Consider the following 25,205-nt stretch of genomic DNA (forward strand, 5'->3'; position numbering starts at 1 on the left):
TACTATATCACTTCTCAAAACTCTTGAGTAAACTGTAGGAACAGAAGCCTCTCAGGAGCTTCCCTTGGGCCTCATTCTCCCTAAACCCTTCATCAAAACATCTACATTCTTCTCACAAACATCTGGCTGGTGTTTCTGCTCCAGTCTACTACCCAAGATGGTAAAGTAGATCAGAAATTAGTTGACTGACAGACAACAAAGTATGGCAGTAAATGGAATGAACTCAGAAGAAAGGTAAATACTGAGTGCCTCAGGGATCATCTGGGCCCAATTCTGTTCAATATATCTGTAAGCAATACTGCCAAAGCGTTACAATGAAAAGTATGCCTTTTTGCAGATGACGCTGCTACATTTGAAGGCTCCTTGTGCTTCTTTGGCTACTTGCTTTCACTTATGTGCCTTTGGATTCCCTCTCTTTCATGACATAAAGATTAGAAACAGAGTTGACACCCTGGAAGGCATGGAAAGCTAGAAGCATGGGCTAATGTTTGGCAGTTAAGCTTTAATGTGAAGAAGCCCAATTAGTAGAGAAACCATATATGGCACTGCTGGAAGTACACCTGAATAGGTAACTTTCTGCAAGCAATTGATACCTACTACCATCTTTTCTGTTACCACATATGAGGCTAATTGGTAACCTAATTATTAAAGCTGGCAAAGAATGTCAATTAAGCTAGAGCCAGTAACTCTCAAGAGACTACAATTATGCACTAAACAATATACTGAATGCTCTTACCACCAAGAGCTGCACATAAATCTTTCAAATCTCTCCAAACACAAGCTGTTTTAAGTGAAGTGGCACCATCATTCCTGTATCAGCTGAATGGTATGGTATAACGTCTTACAGCCCGCCATATACAACAGTTCAAGGTGGGTTACAAAGCTGAAGAAGCTGATTGTCTGGGAATTACAACATCTAAGCAGTTGAAACAGTAAAAACAATTAAAACATAAAACAAAAGAAATTAAGACACAGTTCACAGAAACAAGAATGTTTTCAGGTTCTTCGTAAACAGAGCATAATGTGAGCAGCATCGCAAGGATAAAAGGATTCAATTCCAAATGGAGGCCATCTGGTAAGAAAGTGATTGAGAGAAATGTCTAATTGATTTTAAAGCAGCGACACTAGGAAACTGTAAAAGAAATTGCTTTTGTGTCTGAAATCGGTGAAGAAGAGTTAGAAGATCCATCATACACAAAGGAGCTACTCCGGACAAGATCTTAAATATCATCGTAGGTTTAAATTTAATGCGTTCTTTAATTGGCAGCCAATGCAATTTTGAGTAATATTCTTTCATTGAATCATAGCAGTTTAGGCCATAAATGAATCTGACTGCCATATTTTGCATCAGGACCGCTGAGGGGGGAGGGGTGCAGTGGGGGCAAAATTCCCTGGGCCTGACCTCCAAGGGTGGGCCCGGCGCAGGCAAGCTTCTTCCTTCCTGCCTGCTTCTGGGACAGGTCTGTCTTCTCTCGAGGAGGTTGGTCTCTCTCCTGCTGCATGCCGCCCAGGACCCGGATGATTGCATTAACACGATACTGCGTTAATGCAATCATCCGGGTCCTGGGTGGCACACAGCAGGAGCAGTTGGTAAGGGGCAGGCAGCGCAGGTCGGTGCGACGGTGGGTGGGGTGGGGCGCGCGCAGTGATCCGGTCTTGCCCCGGGTCCAGTTGGTCTCTCATTTGGCCTGTTTTGCATAACTTGCAGTCGGTCTAATAATTTCAAAGAAAAACCAGTTAGTGCTAAATTATAATAAATCAAACCTGGCTAGCACCAGCGCCTGTACAAACAAACAATCTAATCAGGTGCAAAAAACTTTTTGATAGCTCTGATTTTCCTTAAAATATAAGATTTTCTCAAAATCACTGAAACATATGGCTTCTTGTAAGCATTGTAAGTCTAATTCAACTACAAAATTTTAGATTGGAGATCCAATGTAAAGTCATTTCCATCAATTTTAAAGTTAGATGTAAATCTTTTCTCTTGCTCTGAGCCTAACCAAATACATTTCGTTTTCTCTTTATTTAGTTTCAAATGACGATTAGTAACCCGGGAATCTATTATAGACAAGCATCTATATAAATAAAATCCCCCCTCAGACGTTCTGAAGCTCACTCCATCTGTCCTGAACTCCTGTCCTCCTGGTAGGCTAGGCTATTCGGACTACTCACCCTCAGCCACGCCCATCTGGGCCGTAGGCCACGCCCCATCTGCACATAAAAAGCACCCTCAACGTTCTAAAGCACACTCTGAGGCTTCAACAGTTCGCATGTTCGAAGCTCTGTAACCATTTTTCAGCACACTACATCTCTGCCCCGCCCTGACCTATCAGAGAAGGGAGGAGTGTCACAGCTGCACCGCTCTGACCTATCAAAGGGAACTGAAACAGGAAAAGGGAGGAGCGTCACACCGAATGACGGACCTATCAGAGGGAAGTCAAATAGAAGAAGGGAGGAGCGTCAGAGGCCAAGGGGACGGCAGTATCTACCTCTCATAGGTTTCCTTGCTTTCTTTTCAGTGTATTGCAGCTGTCTAGCAAGCCTGTCAGCTACTGAATACAGAAAGCAAAAGATAGCATGTGGGAACTTGCTCCATTTTGTTCTCTGGAATGCAGTGATTATTATACAAATGGTCTTGCTTTCATTATTTTGGTAGGGGCTGCCTTCATGACTGTCCACAGTCCCCCCAGTCCTGACACCTGACAGGGGGGACAGGGAAGGACACTCACTGTCTCACATACGCACTCGCACACACTCATTCTCACATACATACACGCTCTCTCACAGACACACTCACACCCACTCTCTGTCACACACACACACTTGCACATTCTCACTCACACAGTCACTCTCTCAAACATACACACTCCGCGCAAAACCTTGCTAGCGCCCGTTTCATTTCAGCCAGAAACGGGCCTTTTTTACTAGTAATTCTATAAACGTTTCAAAGTTGGAGAACATGGGAGAGAGACGGTAATATTATCTGCATAGATATAGTGCACACATTGAAATTGATCTAATAACACGGCCAGTGACCTCATCAGCAAAATTAAACAATAATGGGGAGGTGGCGATCTCCACATAAGGGAAAGGGGATGGGACTTGATATACCGCCTTTCTGTGGTTACAATCAAAGTGGTTTACATATTATATAAAGGTACTTATTTTGTACCAGGGGCAATGGAGGGTTAAGTAACTTGCCCAGAGTCACAAGGAACTGCAGTGGGAATTGAGCCCAGTTCCCCAGGATCAAATTCCTCTGCACTAACCACTAGGCTACTCCTTATAGCTTCCCATTTTCTAGACAACACTCTGTCTTTCTTACCTGATGCTGCCATAACTCGTGAATGACCTCTCCCAGTACAGTCAGCAGTCATCATCATCAGAGCTTTATTCTGCAGCACTACTGGACTTACTAACCCCCCACCCCCCCAATCTCAAGAATACAATTCTATGCAAGATTTAGTAGATCTACTATTCTTTCCTGTTATCTGCACCTCCAAACTGCGCCTGAATCCTAATTTTGGTCCTAGCATTCCTACTCTGTGAATTATATGTAAGCCACATTGAGCTGCAAAGAGGTGGGAAAATGTGGGATACAAATGCAGCAAAATAAATAAATAAATATGTAACTTTAGACCTACAAAAGCCACCACATTCAGGTAAGCTGGTCACTAAGGAGAAAATTCTATAAATGGTGCTCAAAAATCAATGCCCGATGCTCTTCTATAATGAGGACTCATGAACGCCCATTATAGAATAGCATTGAGTGCCGATTTCAGCGACCAAACTGGGCGCACATCCCTGATATTCTATAGCACTGCGTACAAATTTTAGGAATGCCCTGACATGCCCATGCACCTCCCATGACCACGCCCCCTTCTGAGTTACATGCTATTGTGCACATGCTCAAAACTCTGGGGCTCAACTCCTGAGGAACGGTGGCTAAGTGCAGGTGAAGTCTAGCTGGCCCTGTCAGAGTTCTGCCTTATCCCTGTGTGGGGTGGTTTTGCCTGCCGCTCCTCGGCAGTGGCCCAAGGGCTCACAAGCCTAGTTCCTGCTTTTGGAAAACGTGACAATAAGGGAGCAGTTTTGACAGGTCAAGGCGTTTCTCCTGGACCTGTCAAACCTAAAGCCCTGGTGGTACAGTGGACCTCCAGATCCTTATTTTTGGTGGGGTGGGGGTCTGAAGGTCCATTGGATCCCCCAGACTCCGCTCCCCCTTCCACCAAAAATACCTGGTGGTCCACTGGGAACCTTGATATGCCCCCATCCCCCTCCCCTCATGCCTTAAGGTTGTAGGCGGAGAAGGGACTAGCATTTCCTCCCTCCTCTCCAGGTGCCACTTAAAATGGCGATGCGCTGGGCGGGGCTTAACCATATAAGGTATATTCAAGGCAATACATATGGAGCTCTTCTGAGGCAAGTTTAGCAAAGCTTGGGAATATGATGGAAGTACAGAACCATGAAATAATGCAGATTGGAGTTGGCAAAAGCACATACCGTACTGATATTTTTTTAATGGTGGTGGAAGTCCTGTTCTCAAAGGTATATCTATTAAAGAAAAGAAAAGAAGTGAAATCAAAGTAAGGAAATCACTGCAGGTTTCTTTAGCGTTTCGGATTTGTAAAATTTACTGGCATGTATTTTTTTCACATCTCAGTACAAGATTATTTAAAAATTTCAGTCAGTGGTATTTGAGATACACAAGTGTGAAAAATCTTTAACAGAACGATTTTGTCAAATTCAGTCTTAAATCAACCCCTGTCTGTGCAGTGCACTGATTAAGGGAGAATAGTAAATTCTGGCAGGATATAATATGGTATTATAAAACACTGAAGCTTATGCAAGTTATAGATAATGTTAGGTGTAACAGTGTGTGTATATGTATGTTACAGAATAGCAGCATTTAGGCACATCAGAGGCACCAATAAAATGAAAATACTTACCTGGAGCGAGTATTCTCCGAGAACAGCAGGCCATTCCAGGGGCCTGGATGGGCCCGCCCCAACATCCTTGTACCAAGGCGGGGCAATCCGCCCCGCCGGCATCGCAGTCCCCACCTGCCCACCAGCTCCGTCGAGGAACAGACCGACCCTCTTCTGCCACCCGGAACCCAACCTTAAAAGAAGAATCGGTGAAGCGCCTCTGATGTAACTTCCTATTTCCACCAGGGCGGGACACAGTGAAGGAAGGGCCGACGAGCAAATCGCTTTACAGCTGCAGCAGCGCAGAGGAGGGCAGACAGAGCAGCAGACGCGAGGTGCTTCACCGATTCTTCTTTTAAGGCTGGGTACCGGGTGGCAGAAGAGGGTCAGTCTGGCCCTCCATCGACGGAGCTGGTAGGCAGGTGGGGACTGGGTCAGGGAGGGGAGGCTCAGATGGGGTCTTCATTGTACTCAAGTGTAAATTGCAGGTTTTGCTTTGAATGCATTCACAAATTGCTTCCCCCCTACCCTCCTCCTACCTCGCTCCTTTTCCTCCCTCTGTTACCTGTCCGCTGATATTCTTTGGTGTGATTACCTGATTATTTCTTGTAATTTGTATTTCCTACCCCTGTTATTAACATTTAATAAAAAAATTTCTAAAAAAAAAAAAAACCAAAACACTACTCACACCTAGTGCCCACCCATATTAGTTCTGGGCCCACCCAAAATGTCAGGTCTGGCTACGCCACTGGGCCATTCATTCTCACATTGGCACGGAGCTTAAACAAGCTAATAGAGCTTTAACAGCACACATAGCACCCCCACCACAAGAACATGGGACTACCGGTATAATACTATAGTGTACCAGAAAAAGGAGACAGAGGAGGTGAGAGGGTAGGCAAGAATGAATGGCCTGCTGTCCTCGGAGAATACCTGCTACAGGTAACTATCTTTGCTTTCTCTGAGAAGCAGACCATATTCTCAAATACGGGAATCCCTAGCTACCAGGCTCACCACAACCACCATAGGTCAATTGGGACTCACAAAGGCAAGGAGAAGATAGTAATTACTCTGAAACTATATACAAATAGGTGAGAGTGCAGCTTGGAACAGAACAAAACAGGTCCACAGGGTGGAGTTGGATTCTAGACCCCAAAACAAATTATGCAGAACTGTCAAGGCAGTAATGAGATGTGAATGTGTGGACTGAAGACCATGTCTCACTCTTGCAAATTTCTTCAACAGAGGCTGACCTCAAATGGGCTACTGACCCAGCCATGGCTCCGACATTGTGAGCCTTGACATGACCCTATGAGTCAGCCCAGCATAACTGAATGAAATGCAATGTACCAGCCAATTGGGGACTGTGCGTTTCTCAATGGCAACTTCTACTCCAAATAAAAGGCCAATGCTTGTTTGCAGTCCAAAGTGTGCAGTGCACTTTCACCAGGATGGGCATGTAGTTTGCGAAAGAATGTTGGAAGAACGATCAACTGATTCGGATGGAACTCCAACACAACCACAGGCAGAAACTTACAGAACTACTCTGTTAAGGGTTCTGTGCTGGGACCACTGCTTTTAAACATATTTATAAATGATCTAGAGATAGGAGTAACTACTAAGGTAACTAAATTTGCTGATCACACAAAGTTATTCAATGTTGTTAAATCGCAAGAGGACTGTGAAAAATTACAAGAGAACCTTATGAGACTGGGAGACTGGGTATCCAAATGGCAGATGACGCTTAACGTGAGCAAGTGCAAAGAGATGCACGTGGGAAAGAGGAACCTGAACTCTAGTTACGTAATGCAAGGTTCCACATTAGGAGTAACTGACCATGAAAGGAATCTAGGTGTCATTGTTCATAATACATTGAAACCCTCTATTCAGTGTGCGGCGGCAGCTAAGAAAGCAAATAGAATGTTAAGTATTATTAGGAAAGGAGTGTAAAACAAAAATTAGGACGTTATAATGCCTTTGTATTGCTCCATGGTGTGATCGTACCTCTAATATTGTGTGCAATTCTGGTCATCGCATCTCAAAAAAGATATAGTGGAATTAGAAAAGGTACAGAGATAAAGAGGATGGGACGACTTCCCTATGAGGAAAGGCTAAAGAGGCTAGGGCTCTTCAGCTTGGAGAAAAGACGGCTGAGGGGATATATGATAGAGGTCTATAAAATAATGAGTGGAGTGGAACAGGTAGACATGAATTGCTTGTTTACTATTTCCAAAAATTCTAGGACTAGGGGGCACACAATGAAGTTACAAAGTAGTAAATTGAAAACGAATCGGAGAAAATATTTCTTCACTCAACATGCAATTAAACTGTGGAATTCTTTGCCAGAGAATGAAGTAAAAGCAGTTAGCTTAGCTTGGTTTAAAAAAAGGTTTGGATAGTTTCCTAAAAGAACAGTCCATAAGCCATTATTAAAATGGACTTGGGGAAAATCTACTGCTTATTTCTAGGACAAGCAGCATAAAATGTATTGTACTGTTTTGGGATCTTGCCAAGTACTTGTAACCTGGATTGGCCACTATTGGAAACACGATGCTGGGCTCGATGGATCTTCGGTCTGTACCAGTATGGCAATACTTATGTTCATGTAAGGTGGATCCTCCACTAGGACTTGAAGCTCACTGACCCTGTGAGCTGAAGTAACAGCCACCAAAAACAGGAACTTCCAGTGAGCACATTAACTGCATGGGGGGGGGGGGGGGGGGCTGTACACATGGGCAGAGCATGGGTGGGCCACAGGTGTGTTGCCCAACGACATGCCCAACTTAGAGAATAAAGTTTATTTACAGCTTAATATACCACTATTAGGTAGTAACAGATGTAGCAGTTTACAAATGTTTATAGAACATGTTAATAAATAGTTCAAAAAGAGAGAAAAAAAATAAGAAAAAAAGATATTTATTCATTCCAGAAAGAAACGTAGTTGTTCTGAATCAGGCCATAGCTTTATTGCAGTCCACTATCCAGTACTTTTCTCATTATTAGGATCTAAATAAATAACTACATCTTCAATTTAGTTTTAAATGCCGAGTAATGAGATTCTAATCGAAAATGATTAGGTAGATGATTCCATAATTTGGTCCAATACTAAAAATAGAATCCCGGATGAACTGTAAATAAATGATGTCTAAGGGCCTCTTTTACCAAACCGTGCTAGCGATTCCTGGTGCAGCAAATGAGAGGAAGCCCAAAGGAATTAAATGGCTTCCTCTCATTTGCCGCGCAGTTTAGTAAAAGCAGCCCTAAAGGAACTGTTAACAGATTCTGATGAGTTGATCGTAACAATCTCGTAGATGTATAAGGTATTAAATATCTAAAGAGAGACATTAGAATACCTGAGTGCAAAATCTTATGGACTAAAAATTAGTATTTTAAATGTACTTTTATATAATACAAGAAGCCAGTGTTCCTCTAGGAGACACATGGTCCCACTTCTATGCTCCCTTTTAAGTCTTAGGGGTCCTTTTACCAAGCTGCACTAAAAAGTGGCCGATGCTGGTGTCAACACATGGGTTTTCCGCGCAGTGCGGCCACTTTTAGCGCAGCGGTGCTCTAACAACTAGGCCACTCCTCCACTCCACTCCCTTGAAATGTGGCCATCCCTGTTTGGGGGTGGGGGCAGTTGAGGACATCCAAAATGTTTGAAAGAAGGACGTCTACGCCCTCGTTATGCCTGCGCTGACACACACATACCTCCCCCACAGGGACCTGCATACGCCCCCCCCCCCCCCCACACACACACACAGGAATGGCCAAATTTCAAGGGAATAGAGTGGAATGCAGGAGTGGAGAGTGGCCTAGTGGTTAGAGCATTGGTCTTGCAATCCAGAGGTGGACGGTTCAAATCCCACTGTTGCTACTTGTGATCCAAAATCCAAATAAATAAAGGGGGTGTTGGAGGCATAGCAGGCATGGATGTCCTTCTCACAAACATCCACATTTTGGACGTCTTCAACTGCCGTCGCACAGACAGATGCATATTGAAGGACATCCTCAACTGCCGTCGCAGGGACGGAAGCATAGTGAAGCTGGTCCTTCACCCATACTCTAAAAAAAAAAAAAAAAAAGACAAAAGTTTTTAAAGTTGTATTTTTTCAGGGTGGGAGGTGGTTAGTGACCACTGGGGGAGTCAGGGGAGATCATCCCTGCCCGATTCCCTCCGGTGGTCACCTGGTCATTTAGGGCACCTTTTTGTGGCTTGGTCGAAAAAAAAAAAAAGGACCAAGTAAAGTCGGCCAAGTGTTCATCAGGGACGCCCTTCTTTTTTCCATTATCGCTCGAGGACGCCCCTCTGTTAGGCATGCCCCAGTCCCACCTTTGCTACGCCTCCGACACGCCCCCCAGGAACTTTGGCCGTCCCTGCGATGGGAAGCAGTTGGGGACGCCCAAAATCGGCTTTCGATTATGCCAATTTGGGCGACCCTGAGAGAAGGACGCCCATCTCCCCATTTATGTCAGAAGATGGTTATCCTTCCCTTTCGAAATTAAGCTAGATGGTGTTTTCCTGTGGAAAGGACACCTAATAAAATCATACAAGAAACTTTTTTTAAAGTGGACTCCTCTGTAAAACTGGAAATACAAATATTTTAATAAACCATCCAGAACATGACCCCCTTTGCTCTATGCATCCTCCGGCATCTACATGTGTAAAACAGCTGTGTTGTAAAATCAGTAATTACATATGTAAATGCAATGTTTGATCGTAACCAAAAAATATTAGAACTTAAGGTAAAATTATGTATAATCATACCTGATAATTTTCTTTCCATTAATCATAGCTGATCAATCCATAGACTGGTGGGTTGTGTCCATCTACCAGCAGGTGGAGATAGAGAGCAAACTTTTGCCTCCCTATATGTGGTCATGTGCTGCCGGAAACTCCTCAGTATGTCGATATCAAAGCTCCATCCGCAGGACTCAGCACTTAAGAGAATTACACCCACAAAGGGACACTCTGCCCAGCTCACCACCGCCGAAACGGGGGAGGGGAATTAACCCAGCTCATCCCCACACAAGTGGGGGAGGGGAATCCGTCCAGCTCATCCCCGCGGAGCGGGGGAGGGACACCACACCCGCCGATGCGGGGGGATCTGGCTTATCCTGCAACCGCAACCGCGGGAGGAGCTGACTGACCCTACCACCGCCGAAGCGGGAGGGGTACAAAGCTGCCCTACAGCCGCACGAAGCGGGAGGGAGTGCCGGCAGAATTTAAATCTCAATCCAGCCCCGTAAAACGGAGGGGAGAGGAATGCAGCAGCTCACTGTAACACAAACTCGTCTCAACTCTTGAAGAATCCAAGTGAAAGAAGAACTTGAACACGAAGTCCTCCTGAAGTAACTGAAGGCTAAACTTGAACCTAAAATTCAACCAGAATATAAACAGTACAGATATCTGGGAGGGGCTATGGATTGATCAGCTATGATTAATGGAAAGAAAATTATCAGGTATGATTATACATAATTTTACCTTCCATATCATCAAGCTGATCAATCCATAGACTGGTGGGATGTACCGAAGCAGTACTCACCCAGGGCGGGACATAGAAATCCCTGACCGCAACACTGAAGCTCCAACCGGGCCTCCGCCCGAGCAGCCACAGTCAAGCGGCAATGCCTGGCAAAGGTATGGGCCGAAGCCCAAGCTGCCTCCTTGCAAATCTCTTCCAAGGAGACGGACCCTAAGCCGCTGCAATGGCTTCCTTGCCCATCTTGCTACTGTAGGCTTAGAAGCCTTCAGACCCTTACGAGGACCTGTAAACAGGACAAACAGATGATCCGATTTCCGGAAATCATTGGTCACTTCCAAGTATCTGATGATGACTCGTCTCACATCCAGAAATTGAGAGCAGAGTATTCCTCTGGGTAGACCTCCCTACGAAAGGAAGGGAGACAGAGCTGCTGAATCACATGGAAGCGAAAAACAATCTTGGGCAGGAAGGAAGGCACTGTGCGAATAGTCACTCCTGCCTCAGGAAACTGCAGAAAAAACTCTCAACATGAGAGTGCCTGGAGCTCGGAAACTCTACTGGCTGAAGTGATAGCCACCAAAAAGACTGCTTTCAACGTCAGGTCTTTCAGAGATGCCCTCGACAAGGGTTCAAAAGGCGGCTTCTGCAATGCTCTTAGCACCAGGTTGAGGCTCCACGCAGACACCACTGAGCGCCGAGGAGGGCGCAGGTGATTAACTCCCTTGAGAAAGCGCACCACATCTGGCTGCGAAGCCAGGGAAGCACCCTTCAGGCGGCCCCTGAAGCAAGCCAGAGCCGCCACCTGAACTTTAAGGGAACTGAGCGACAGGCCTTTGTCCAGACCTTCTTGCAGGAACGCCAACACTGAAGAAATTGGAGCAGTGAAGGGAGAAAGTGAGCCTGCTTCACACCACGCTGCAAAGATACGCCAAACCCTGGCGTAAGCAGTAGAAGTAGAGCGCTTCCTCGCTCTCAGCATAGTGGCGATGACCTTGTCTGAGAAGCCCTACTTTCCCAGATGCTGCCGCTCAATAGCCAGGCTGTAAGACCAAAGGGGGAGGGATCCTCCATCCCCACGGGACCCTGATGTAACAGGCCCTGCTCCACTGGCAGCCGCAGAGGGTCGCCGACTGAGAGCCTGATCAAGTCCGCATACCAGGGACATCTGGGCCAATCCGGACCACCAGGATTACCCTGCCGGGATGCTTTGTCACCCGGTCTAGCACCCTGCCCAACATGGGCCAGGGCGGGAACACATAGAGAAGCTCTTGTGTCGGCCACTGTTGGAGAAGATCATCTACTCCCAGGGATCGAGGGTCCCGTCCTCTGCTGAACAAGCGCGGCACTTGACAATTGGCCGATGACGCCATCAGATCTAGGCTCGGCTGGCCCCAGCGCTTCGTGATGTCCAAGAACGCCTGAGCAGATAGCTGCCGCTCTCCGGGCTCCAAGGTATGGCGACTGGAAAAGTCCGCTCTGACATTCATGACTCCGGCAATGAGGGCCGCTGCAAGCTGCTCCAGGTTCGCTTCCTCCCACTGGCATAGATTCATAGCCTCCTGGCTAGAGGGGCGCTCTTGGTACCTCCCTGGCGGTTGACATAGGCCACAGCAGTGGCATTGTCCGACAGGACCCGTACAGGCTTCAACAGCAGTACCGGGATGAACTTCAATAACACCAACCGAATGGTTCTGAGTTCCAGGAGGTTGATAGACCACTTGCCTCTGCAGGGGACCAGAGCCCCTGCGCTGTCCTTCCCAAGCAGTGGGCTCCCCAGCTCATCAAAGAGGCGTCTGTCATGACGACAATCCACTCCGGGGTCACCAGAGGCATTCCTGCAGACAACCTGACTGTCTGCGTCCACCAGCTCAGCGCCTTGCGCACTGCTGGGTCCAAGGGAAGGTGCACAGCATAATCCTCCGACATCGGAGTCCAGCGCAGCAGCAGAGATTGTTGTAGTGGTCTCATATGAGCCCTGGCCCAGGGCGCTACTTCCATCGTGGCCGTCATAGAGCCCAACAGCTGCACGTAGTCCCAAGCCCGAATAGGAGAGGCTACTAGGAACTAGTCCACCTGAGCCTGACGCTTGACAATCCGATTGTCTGGCAGGAACACTCTGCCCACTTGGGTGTCGAATCGAACTCCCAGATACTCCAGGGACTGAGTCGGGCGCAGCTGGCTCTTCTTCCAGTTGATGATCCATCCCAGGGAGCTCAAAAGAGCAACTACCCGGGCCACAGCTTTGCCGCACTCTGCACAAGAGGGGGCTCGGATCAACCAGTCGTCCAGATAAGAATGGACTTGTACTTCTTCCTTTTGCAGGAAGGCCGCTATGACCACCATTACTTTGGAAAAGGTCAGCGGAGCAGTAGCCAACCCGAAAGGGAGGGCTCTGAACTGGAAGTGTCGTCCCAGGACTGCAAAACGCAGAAAGCGTTGGTAAAGAGGCCAGATGGGAACATGCCGGTACACTTCCTTGATGTCCAAGGAAGCCAAGAACTCTCCTGCCTTCACTGCCGCTATAACAGAGCAGAGAGTCTCCATGCGAAAGTGCCGCACTTTCAAGGCCCGATTGACCCCTTTGAGGTCGAGGATAGGCCGGACAGAACCTCCTTTCTTTGGAACCACAAAGAAAATGGAGTAACGTCCCTTGCCAATCTGATTTTCTGGCACCGGAACGACCGCACCCAGGCGGATCAGGTTGTCCAAGGTCTGCTGTACTGCCACAGCTTTGACCGGAGACTTGCAGGGAGAGAGTATAAACCCGTCTCTTAAGGGTCGGCAGACCCCTAGCTTGCAGCCGTCTCTGATGACTTCCAGCACCCACGCGTCTGAAGTCATTGTGGTCCACTTACCCCGAAACGAGGACAGCCGTCCTCCAAACTGCCTTGGGGCGAGGACCAAGGCCCCGTCATTGGGTACGAGACCCTGGGGGAGGACCGGAGGGAGCACCTCCGGGACGGCGGTCTCTGCGAAAGGAATGCTGCGTGGGGGAGAAAATCCTCTTGCAGGAAGAGGGGGCAGAAGAGCCCGGCTTGCCCGGGCGGTACCGACGGGCTTCCTGAAACAGTCCTCTGGAGGTACCGGGACGAGTACTAGCCCGAACCCTGACCTCAGGTAACTTCTTGCCCTTAGACGTGCCGAGATCGGTCACGATTTTGTCCAGCTCGACCCCAAAGAGCAGCTTGCCTTTAAAAGGCAATCTAGCCAGGCGGGATTTAGAGGCGTGGTCAGCAGACCAATGTTTCAGCCAAAGCCACCGCCGCGCAGAGACTGTCTGAGCCATGCCTTTAGCTGAGGCTCTCAAGACATCATACAGCCAGTCTGCCAAATAGGCTAAGCCCGATTCCAGGGCCGGCCAATCAGCCCTCAAGGAAAGATCCGAGGGGGAAGCCCGCTGCACCATAGTCAGGCACGCCCTGGCCACATAGGAACCGCAAACCGAGGCCTGCAACTTAAAGCAGTCGCCTCAAAGGACGACCTTAAGGCCGCCTCCAGTCTTCTGTCTTGGGCGTCCTTTAGGGCCGTGCCACCTTCCACCGGCAAAGCCGTTTTCTTAGTCACCGCAGTGATTAAAGAATCCACGGTAGGCCACAGAAAGGCCTCACGTTCACTTTCAGGCAAAGGATAGAGGCGGGACATCGCCCTAGCCACTTTGAGGCTCGCTTCCGGGACATCCCATTGAGCCGAAATTAAGGTGTGCCTGGCATCATGCACGTGGAAGGATCTAGGCGGGCGCTTCGTCCCCAGCATAATGGCAGAGCCAACAGGGGCTGAGGGAGAGACGTCCTCCGGAGAGGAAAACTTCAAATGCCCATGGCCTGCACTAACAGGTTGGGCAAATCCTCTGAGCTAAAAAGCCGCGCTGCAGAGGGGTCATCCGCTCCAACCGAGCGGGAATCCGTCTCCTCCAAGGGATCCGCAAAGGACCGTTGGGAGAACTCAGATACGCTGCCCTCATTTACATCGGAGGAGACAAGGTCCTCCAAGGCCTGTGAATCAACCCGAGGGCGTTTACCTCCGGGGACCTCAACCTCTTTACCAAACGAGGGAGCAGGGGCAGCGTTTTGCATAAGGAAGGCCTGATGCAGCAGCAAAACAAACTCGGGGGAGAAACCCCCCAGACTGTGCACTTCCGCAGCCTGGGCTACAGCCCTAGACGCACCCTCAACCGGCGCTCGCAAGAGCGGGGGAGAGACATGCTGCGCATCCAAAATGGCGTCCGGCGCGACACTCCGCGAAGGAGCCGCGCGGGAAAAAAACGGCTCTTAAATTTAGCCGCTTTGGTGCCGTCGCCCAAATTAAGGGCGTCCATGGCATTAATGTCTCCCTCAAGGGCGGCCCACTAAGAAGCCGTCCGAGCCGCGTGGCCGGCCAAGATGGCGGAGGCGAGCAGCGGGGGATGGGCGTTTATGGCGGGAAAAAACCGCCACGCCGGAGGAAGGACCGGGACACTCATCGGTCACGAAACTGTCACCCAACAAAGGCGAATCAGACTTTAAGACCCCCGCATCCCCTCTAGAAGCGCCAAAGCGATCCGGGGAGCGACTCCTTGCGCCCTCGCCCTCCGACGCCATATGCCACGTGGAGATCAATCGGGGAACCCCCTGCCCGCTATAAAAAGGTAAAAATTACCTGCTTTCCGCTCCGAGCTGTAACGACCTGGTGTCCCAGTGAGTAGCTGCAATAAACGTTTAAATAAACGTCGAAATAAACGCCTTTAAGGACGTTCAAAATTTTTTTTTTTTTTTTTAACGGAGCCAGCGGGAGGGGGGAGAAAAGGAGGGACCTGGCACCACCAGGTTTGCACTTGCTCAAAAGAGCCCTCAACCCCAGGCACTCAACAAAACCTAAAAATTAGGCTTGGAGGCCTAGCCAGAGCTGCTGCTGTGTGTGACCACCACCTGCTGAGATAGAGAACATACTGAGGAGTTTCCGGCAGCACATGACCACATATAGGGAGGCAAAAGTTTGCTCTCTATCTCCACCTGCTGGTAGATGGACACAACCCACCAGTCTATGGATTGATCAGCTTGATGATATGGAATTTACATTTTTTAAAGGTCTACTAATAAGATCATTGGGTTTCCACAGTGTTCACTACCGCTTTCCCTCCAACGTCTGCCCAGTACTTCCACTCTCTTCACCTGTTCTTAAGTTGGTGTACTGCAGTACTACAAGCAATCGGGTTCAGTGGCGTATTTATTCAAGATGCGTGTATTGCATATGCACCTCCCTGTTAAGACCCAGTCCCCTGCCCCCCCCCCTTCCCCCGTGCCTTAAAATCATCCCCACTGCAGTCTTCGCCAGGGCAGCAGCACTCATAGGCTGCCTGCGGCCTGCACCAAGACTTTCTCTCTGAAACGTCTCGCCCCTTCTGATGGAAATTCCTGTTTTGTGAAGGGCAGATCGGTTCAGAGAGAAAGTTCCAGTGCTGGCCGCAGGCAGCCTATGAGTGCCGCTGCCCAGGCGAAGACTGGAGCCGAGGTGATTTTAAGGTACTGGGAGGGTGGCTGGAGATGTACCCCAAGTTAAAAATTCTTGGCTATGCCACTACTACTACTTAACATTTCTAGAGCGCTACTAGGGTTACGCAGCGCTGTACAATTTAGCAAAGAAGGCCAGTCCCTGCTCAAAGGAGCTTACAATCTAAAGGACGAAATGTCAAGTTGGGGCGGTCTAGATTTCCTGAATAGAGGTAGGTGGTTAGGTGCTGAAGGCGACATTGAAGAGGTGGGCTTTCAGCAAGGATTTGAAGATGGGCAGGGAGGGGGCCTGGCGAATGGGCTCAGGGAGTTTATTCCAAGCATGGGGTGAGGCAAGGCAGAAAGGGCGGAGCCTGGAGTTGGCAGTGGTGGAGAAGGGTACTGAAAGGAGGGATTTGTCTTGAGAGCGGAGGTTACAGGTAGGAACGTAGGGGAGATGAGGGTAGAGAGGTAGGGAGGGGCTGCAGATCGAGTGCATTTGTAGGTTAGTAGGAGAAACCCAACCCGTACCACAGTCTGCTAGTACCCAAAAACCGCGCCGCCACCACCACACTGCTACTGAAGGCAAACCCACATTCCATGCACCACTACACAATAACAAAGCTGAAAAGATACAGTAGCAGGGACGTACCATTCTTTACAAGCGTGATAAATTCCTTCACAGTTTGGTTCACATTAACATTGTGATATATCACGGGCCTAAAGTTGCGGTGTTCAAAGGAACGAACAAGTCGGACGGTGACTGTCACTTCTCCTGATGACATAGGAATGAAGTACGGCAAATAACCTGAAACAGAAAGGTTTAATCATATTTGCTTAGAGGTATTAGCAGAAACAGCATCAAGTTGGCTGCAAGTCAGCCATGTTAGTGATGGGCTGCAAATTTATAACTCACTGAGGGGTCGACGTACAAAGCCACACAGAGTTGCCCATCTTCAAAGCCCTGCTCAAAGCCCACCTCTTCAATGTCGCCTTCGGCACCTAACCACCATACCTCTATTCAGAAATCTAGACTGCCCCCACTTGACACTTGACATTTCGCTTTTTAGATTGTAAGCTCTTTTGAGCAGGGACTGTCCTTTGTTAAACTGTACAGCGCTGCGTAACCCTAGTAGCGCTCTAGAAATGTTAAGTAGTAGTAGTAGTGTTCGGCTTCTACTATGAGATTAACATGAAAATATTCCACAGCGCTGTAAGCAAGCTAATGAGATGTAAATTCAAAGAGCGCAGAACTCGCAGGATAATCAGGGAAAGCCTGAAGAACATATGCACAGAAAGTTAAGGAAGGATTCACTGTGCACATGTTTGAAGGACACAAAAGTGCCAGCACACATCTGTGCAGAAACCTGAGTGATAATATGCACATAAATAATCAGCCTCACAAAGGTTTCTTGCACATAAAAGTTTTGCGAGACTGATATTTATAAGCAGAACATTCTGGTTCATGCGCAGATGTGTGCTGGCACTTCCGTTCTCTTCAGACACACGCAGAACTGTTACCTCCTGTTCTGTCTTTTAAAGTTGCAGGTACTTGCTATTGTCGCAGAAAAATCGAAAAAGCTAGCTGTAAATCCTAAAAAGTGGCATTACACCTTTTTGATTAATCCTTTTATGCTGCCTCGGACCCGAAGGTGAATTTCTCACATTCTGTGTGTGTGTGTGTGTTAAAATACGCATTTACTTCTGTGCATTGCAGCATAATAACTAACGAACTCATCTAATATACTGTGCTCCCCTGTGTACCATGCAAGTTAACCAGTGCTGAATCCCTGTGCGCATTGTGTGGCCAGTAACATGCATGTACACCTCACAATAACCAGGCTCTTCTGCTCACAGTAGCTTTCTGTATTAGCCCCTGAGGGAGACCAGGGTTAGAAACAGAAAAAAAAGAAGGCAGATAAAGATCATGCAGCCTATCCAGTCTGCCTATCCATGCATGCCATCTACTATCTCTTCCTCTCCCCTAGAGATCCTATGTACTCGTTCCAAACTTGCTTGAACTCAGATATAGTTTTCTCTCCAACACCTCTACCGGGAGACCGTTCAACAAATTCACCAGCCTTTCCATGAAGGACTATTTCCTCAGGTTACTTCTGAGACTGTCACCTTTCACCTTCATTCTATGCCCCCTCGTTCCAGAGCTTCTTTTCAATTAAGACTCTCTTCCTGTGCATTTATGCCACATAAGTATTTAAACATCTCTACCGTATCTCAACTCTCCCGCCTTTCTTCCAAAGTATACACATTGAGATCTTTAAGTGTGTTCCCAGATGAGTGGAGGAGTGGCCTAGTGGTTAGGGTGGTGGACTTTGGTCCTAGGGAACTGAGGAACTGAGTTTGATTCCCGGCACAGGCAGCTCCTTGTGACTCTGGGCAAGTCACTTAACCCTCCATTGACCCATGTAAGCCGCATTGAGCCTGCCATGAGTGGGAAAGCGCGGGATACAAATGTAACAAAAATAAAATAGATACTATTGGAGATTCTACATGGAATGTTGCTACTATTGGAGATTCTACATGGAATGTTGCTATTCCACTAGCAACATTCCATGTAGAAGGCTGCGCAGGCTTCTGTTTCTGTGAGTCTGACGTCCTGCACGTACGTGCAGGACGTCAGACTCACAGAAGCAGAAGCCTGCGCGGCCACATTGGTGACCTGCAAGGGCCGACTTCTACATGGAATGTTGGAATAGCAACATTCCATGTAGAATCTCAAATAGTAGCAACAGTGGAGGAGTGGCCTAGTGGTTAGGGTGGTGGACTTTGGTCCTGGGGAACTGAGGAACTGAGTTCGATTCCCGGCACAGGCAGCTCCTTGTGACTCTGGGCAAGTCACTTAACCCTCCATTGCCTGCTGCATTGAGCCTGCCATGAGTGGGAAAGCGCGGGGTACAAATGTAATAAAAAAATATATATATATGACGCACACCACTGACCATTTTAGTAGCCACCCTCTGGACCGACTCCTGTGCGGTCTCCAGAATTGCACACAATACTCTAAATGAGGTCTCACCATAGTCTTATACAGGGGCATCATCACCTCCTTTTTTCTACTGGCCATTCCGCTCCCTATGCACCCAAGCATCGTCCTAGCTTTCACCATCGACTTTTCTGTTTGCCAACTGTCAGTAAATTTTAAAAATTCTTTTTACGGATACAGTTTTTTAATATCAGGAAAATCATCATGAACAATGGACATGGGCTCAGTCTGTGCGGCCACAATACTTGGGAGTTGGAGACTATAGTGGTTATTTTAGAAGCACTATTCATATTTTAGACACTCAAACTAGCATTTAAATATTCATATTGCACATACATTTTAATCCCAATTTTACAAAGACGGATATCTATATATATAAAAGGCAACCCCAACGTTCTGAAGCCTCCACGGAAGTTGAGGCGCCCGAGATATCCGGTGTGCCCTGGAGTGTCTGCACCGCCCTCGCGTCAAAACGTCATGACGCGTCAAAACGTCATGACGTCGAGGGCGGAGCTATTGACACTCGAGGGCCGAAACGGCCCACAGCGAACAAGGCAAGTAGCTTCGAGGGACAGAGGGAGGGGGCCCCTTGCTAGCGCCCGTTTCATTCCGCTCAGAAACGGGCATTTTTTCCTAGTATATATGTAAAACTCAAAAACGTGCATCTGGGAAGTGGGTGTGATCTAGGCAAATGTAATCCCCATTTCAGAAGGCGACGGCATAGCTATGTCAATACAGGAAGATCAACGTAGGGATTTACATCTGCTACCCAGGACGTATAGGTTTCAGAAAAGTGCCCATACCAAGCAGTGTTCCACTAGAAGGATTAGGAGAGGTCACCACTTAATCCCCCTATGGTTTATGTCCCCTCTCCCCAACTAAAACCGGCATGGGATGCCAGGCTCTGTGACAGCTTTTGGAAAACTAAACGTTTATGTTTCTAAAATGGCTGACTAAGTGTATGTCCTCACAAAAACATGTGCACATTGCTATTTCAGTATATAAAACATGTCTGTGCCAGCACATCTACCTTTATGTGCCTGTGTTGGCCCCATTGATATTTTGGACATTTATGGTTGTAAAATGGGTGCTCCCATCACACATAACCAGTGCATAAATGTCCACTCCTTGATGCATTTTCGAAAACGCTTTACAACCACCCTCAAATACAGCTCCACAGGCTCTTCATCTTGAAGAAGAGACAGCTGAAGTCTATAAAATACTGAGTGGAGTGGAGTGGGCAGATGTGAATCGCTTGTTTACTCTTTCCAAAAATACTAGGGCCCCACATTGAAGCTACAAAGTAGTAAATTTAAAACAAACCGGAGAAAATATTTCTTCACTCAATATGTAATTCAACTCTGGAAAATAGTTAGATTAGCAGGGTTTAAAAAAGGTTCGGATAATTTCCCAAAAGAAAAGTCCAAAGCCATTATTAAGATGGACTTGGGAAAATCCACTGCTTATTTCTAGGATAAACAGCAGAAAATCTGTTTTACTGTTTTGGGATCTTACCAGGTACTTGTGACCTGGATTGGCCACTGTTGGAAATAGGATACTGGGCTTGATGGATCTTTGGTCTGTCCCAGTAAGGCAAAGCTTATATTCTCTTTATACACCAAGAAACAGTAATGCATAAAATGGCAATGGTGAAATACATTTTCATAAAGTTAGGTTACTACAGATCTAGCAGCCTATAAAAAAAAAATCATACGTTGGCAGCACTGAATGAGGCATTTGTTCTACAAAATAATTTAGCAATGTGTTTGTAGATGAAAATCACTCACCACACTTATCTCTAGCTCTATTTTGTACACAAAGGACCATTAGCCAAAACTACTGGAAAAAAAAATATCGGTTCTTCTGCTAGTTGCCAGGCTTCAGCTGCTCAATACCACCTTGCGGTGTCATATTTAAAATATGCACATTAATCCACAGAATAATCTATGGTGAGGTACCAGAACACATGCTTGAATTGGTTGATTTACCACCCAGAAACAGAACCAGTTCCTCACGATCATATCTGAACTTAATTACCCAGACTGTAATGGCTTAAAATATAAATCAATTTACGCCTCAAACTTCACTTACAATGGCGCTCAACTGTGGAACGCCTTACCCAAATTAACAAAAACTACCCAGAACTACCTAAATTTTAGGAAATCATTGAAAACAGTATTGTTCAAGAAGGCTTATTCCTCAGGTTCAACATAATCAGAATTATCCCTTACTATTATAAGATCCAATGGACTCTAATTACACCTTATCTTCTTATTATTTACTACCGAATAATTGTTAATTATATCTTACTTCAAAACCTATCACTGTTAACTTATTTCTATCCTGCTCTCAAGTCGCAAAAATTGTACTTCTTGCATCGTAACTTTACCATAATATTATTGTAAGCCACTTTGAGCCCGCAATCAGTTGGGAAAAGGTGGGATACAAATGTGATAAATAAATATTATGATTTCACTTCAGGGCTTTACAGAATACACACAGCATTCTGTTTCATTATCATTATCAGCAGGAGCAGACTGACCATTCAGACAACTGGACAGTGCCCGAGGGCCCAGAGGCTCTGTCCGGATGCAGGCCGCATACTACAGCCTTCCCCAGTCCTACCTTTAAAGATGCACTGCTGGTGATCTAGTGGCCTCTGCAGAAAGAACAAGTTCTTTCCTGCCTGTTGTTATGCCGCTATTCCCCCTGCCCGACACCGCTGTATTTTAAAAATGGCAGCCAAGACTCCCCCCAGAGACAACTAGACCACCAGGGCCCTTCAGGTAGGTCCAGGGCAGCAGAAGGGTGTCAGGCGGCGGCCAGGCAGGGGGCCTAAACCACTCACAGTCCGCCCCCGATTATCAGTGTGATAAAAACAGGAGAAGCAGGTCACAGAGTAGCTGTGCTGGGGGCAGCAGACCCTAGCACCCCACAAATGAGTTAGTAGTGGCCGCTTACCATCCAACAAGGTGATAAGAAGAAGGGGGCAGGAAAAGGGAGCCTGCCCCAGCACAAGCCATGGGCCAGCCTATAATTCCTCAAAAACCAACCAGATCAGTGCTGGCATTTTGGACATGACTTGGTATCACCCAGCAAAACCATCAGGATTTAATTGGCCAAGATGACTGACCAGCGGCCTCACTGGTATTCATAGCTGTTTGGAGTACACAAGTTCCTACATTCAATTCAAAACCCATCTCATCCGACTGCAATGCTGGAAAATCAAGGAGGAAAACAACAAAAAGCAATTTGTATAAATGAGCTTAATATCCTACAAGCGGTCAAGCTTCAATGGCTGGCAGCATAAAATTGCTCTTATGCTGTCCACCACGTCCTTACATATAAAACTTTTCATCTGGGTCATTTTCTACGGAAACACTTATTTTTTCATTTTGATAACTTGATAACATTGCTAATACATAAGTACATAAGTACATAAGTAGTGCCATACTGGGAAAGACCAAAGGTCCATCTAGCCCAGCATCCTGTCACCGACAGTGGCCAATCCAGGTCAAGGGCACCTGGCACGCTCCCCAAACGTAAAAACATTCCAGACAAGTTATACCTAAAAATGAGGAATTTTTCCAGTCCATTTAATAGCGGTCTATGGACTTGTCCTTTAGGAATCTATCTAACCCCTTTTTAAACTCCGTCAAGCTAACCGCCCGTACCACGTTCTCCGGCAATGAATTCCAGAGTCTAATTACACGTTGGGTGAAGAAAAATTTTCTCCGATTCGTTTTAAATTTACCACACTGTAGCTTCAACTCATGCCCTCTAGTCCTAGTATTTTTGGATAGCGTGAACAGTCGCTTCACATCCACCCGATCCATTCCACTCATTATTTTATACACTTCTATCATATCTCCCCTCAGCCGTCTCTTCTCCAAGCTGAAAAGCCCTAGCCTTCTCAGCCTCTCTTCATAGGAAAGTCGTCCCATCCCACTATCATTTTCGTCGCCCTTCGCTGTACCTTTTCCAATTCTACTATATCTTTTTTGAGATACGGAGACCAGTACTGAACACAATACTCCAGGTGCGGTCGCACCATGGAGCGATACAACGGCATTATAACATCCGCACACCTGGACTCCATACCCTTCCTAATAACACCCAACATTCTATTCGCTTTCCTAGCCGCAGCAGCACACTGAGCAGAAGGTTTCAGCGTATCATCGACGACGACACCCAGATCCCTTTCTTGATCCGTAACTCCTAACGCGGAACCTTGCAAGACGTAGCTATAATTCGGGTTCCTCTTACCCACATGCATCACTTTGCACATGCATGCATGCTTCTTCATAGAACTTACAATTCTGGTGCTACCTCAAACTTCAAAATATATGTACCAAAATGGGATCAAACTTGACAGAATCTATGAAGTGTCAAGGTATTTTACGTTCAACAGCAGTGCAGTCTCCTCTCCCTCTGGGTAGCCCAAAGCAAATACCACTTTATGCTACATCTGTCGCTTCCACCAGCCGGCTTCAATCCATATAGTGTATTCTTTATGGACACGCCAGCAATCAAACCACCAGTTGCCTTCAATACCATATAGTGTATTCTCAAAGGACACGCCATCAATCAAACCACAGCGCAAAGGCGGACAGCACAGGAGACAAATCCTATATAATAATTCTCACCACCAACGTTCTAATGTGGGACTGCCTGTGTCCGTGGCCCCTGGAGTTGCTGAGCTAGGCTCCGTATCCAGGATGACGTCACTCACAGCTGATTTCAAGGCAAGGGGAGGAGAACTCCTCCCCCTGCCTGGGAATCAGCTGTCAGTGCGCCGCTCCCTGCCACTTGGGCATCAAAACACTACAAGCGTGGCACCACAGAAACCCCTCCCCCAGGCGCATCACCCAAGTCCCACCGGCACATCAAACACCCCCTCCCCCCCACCCAAAGCACATCAACACCCCACACACACCACGGTCCCTCCCAGATCCATGAGTTTCATAGTCTCCCTCCTACTTCCAGGATCCCCCCTCCCACCCTCCCTCCCAGTTCCAGGGTCGTCATGCCTCCCTTCCTCCCTCCCATCCACTGCCAGCCCCCCTCCTTACGAATTTTTGAAGTCTCAGTTACCCGTTCGGGGTTACAGCGGAGGCACCAGCAGCAGTATCGGTAAATGGCGTACAGGCTCGGCCCGTCTGTCTCTCAGCTCTGGTCCCACCCTTGAATGAGGGTGGGACCAGAACTGAGAGACGGAGTTGGTCCGAACCTGTATGCCATTTACCGATGCTGCTGCTAGTGCCGCCGCCATCGTCGTCATACGTTTCAATTCTTAATTTGATATTTAGAGCTTGGACAAAAAAATAGGAAGGTTATGCCTATATAGATACTGACAGAGATAGGGAAGCCTATCCTTGCATCTTGATTCATTGATTAATAAGGGTATTTTCTGGGTGGTTCTTTCTTCCAGTGAAGATTAACACTGACCTGAGCATTGACACACAATCAATCCATATTCTGTCTTTCTCCCACACACACACTCTCTGTCACAGTCTGTCTGTCTGTCTGTCTCTCTCTCTCTCACACACACACACTCACTCACTCACTGTCAAACATACACACTCAAAGGAAAACCTTGCTAGCCTTTTTTACTAGTGTGATATAAAGTGCTGCTTTCTTCCTGCCAGAGAGGGAGATCAAGCAGGAAAAGTGAGAAAAAGTAACAGACAGAGAAGGCAAAGGGTGAGAAAGGTTCACGTGGAGAAGTCAGATAAAAGAGATCGGTACCGACTACAGCAAATGGAGAGAAAAGGGATTGAGATTACGGAGAGGAGTAACATGAGCAGTTTGATGGAATGTGGACAGTCCTCCCTCTATAAATAACAATAGAGGAAGAATCCTAAATTTAGGATGAAATTCCCAGCATCATGAGGTACTACTCGCTGGTACACTGAACGCCCAGCCCAATTCATTTCCTTACTCAGTCAGTGACAGTCCTTCCGCGCGCCGTCACCGTGCGGCCCCTCCCGAGATGGGGACTCACGTGGGACAAACTTACCGTCTCCGCAGATCACGTAGTATTTACTACTAGCGTAGCGAGTCGCGACGGCAGGGGAGGCGGAAGTAGAAGGTTCGTGCTGGCCGGGCGGAACCATGCGTTCCAAGCCTCTCTTTGGACATAACCGGTTGAATAGTTAGAATGAAAAACATAAGAGTCTTAAAATTGGACGGTTTGTACTTGAGACCCGGAAAAGTGAAGGTTGTTGCAATGTCTTTGTGTCTGTAGAAATGCTTCTGGTGGAATTCTCTGTTGCTCTGCACTTAAGGTAGCTGTGGCTAATTTTTCCTTCAGCAGCTGCCCTCT

The 25,205-nt window shown here is 47.2% G+C and overlaps 1 protein-coding gene across 5 annotated transcripts in view; it reads right to left on the minus strand.

Annotated features, from left to right (window-relative positions):
• Positions 1–24,974, minus strand: part of C7H2orf76 (chromosome 7 C2orf76 homolog) — a 58,428-nt gene extending 33,454 nt beyond the window's left edge. The window contains exons 1-3 of one of the 5 annotated variants that reach the window (XM_030209367.1): positions 24,900–24,974; positions 16,532–16,687; positions 4,504–4,554 (exon numbers count right to left, since the gene is read on the minus strand). In XM_030209367.1, the coding sequence (XP_030065227.1) occupies positions 4,504–4,554; positions 16,532–16,664 (184 nt within the window). In that variant the 5' untranslated portion in view covers positions 16,665–16,687; positions 24,900–24,974. Of the gene's footprint in view, positions 1–4,503; positions 4,555–16,531; positions 16,688–16,795; positions 16,823–23,952; positions 24,022–24,821; positions 24,879–24,899 lie in introns of those variants that run through there. The other 4 variants (XM_030209366.1, XM_030209371.1, XM_030209370.1 and 1 more) reach the window with 4 other exon arrangements.
• Positions 24,975–25,205: the final 231 nt, after the last annotated feature.

Source organism: Microcaecilia unicolor, chromosome 7 (genome assembly GCF_901765095.1).
Source record: "Microcaecilia unicolor chromosome 7, aMicUni1.1, whole genome shotgun sequence".
Lineage (NCBI taxonomy): Eukaryota > Metazoa > Chordata > Amphibia > Gymnophiona > Siphonopidae > Microcaecilia > Microcaecilia unicolor.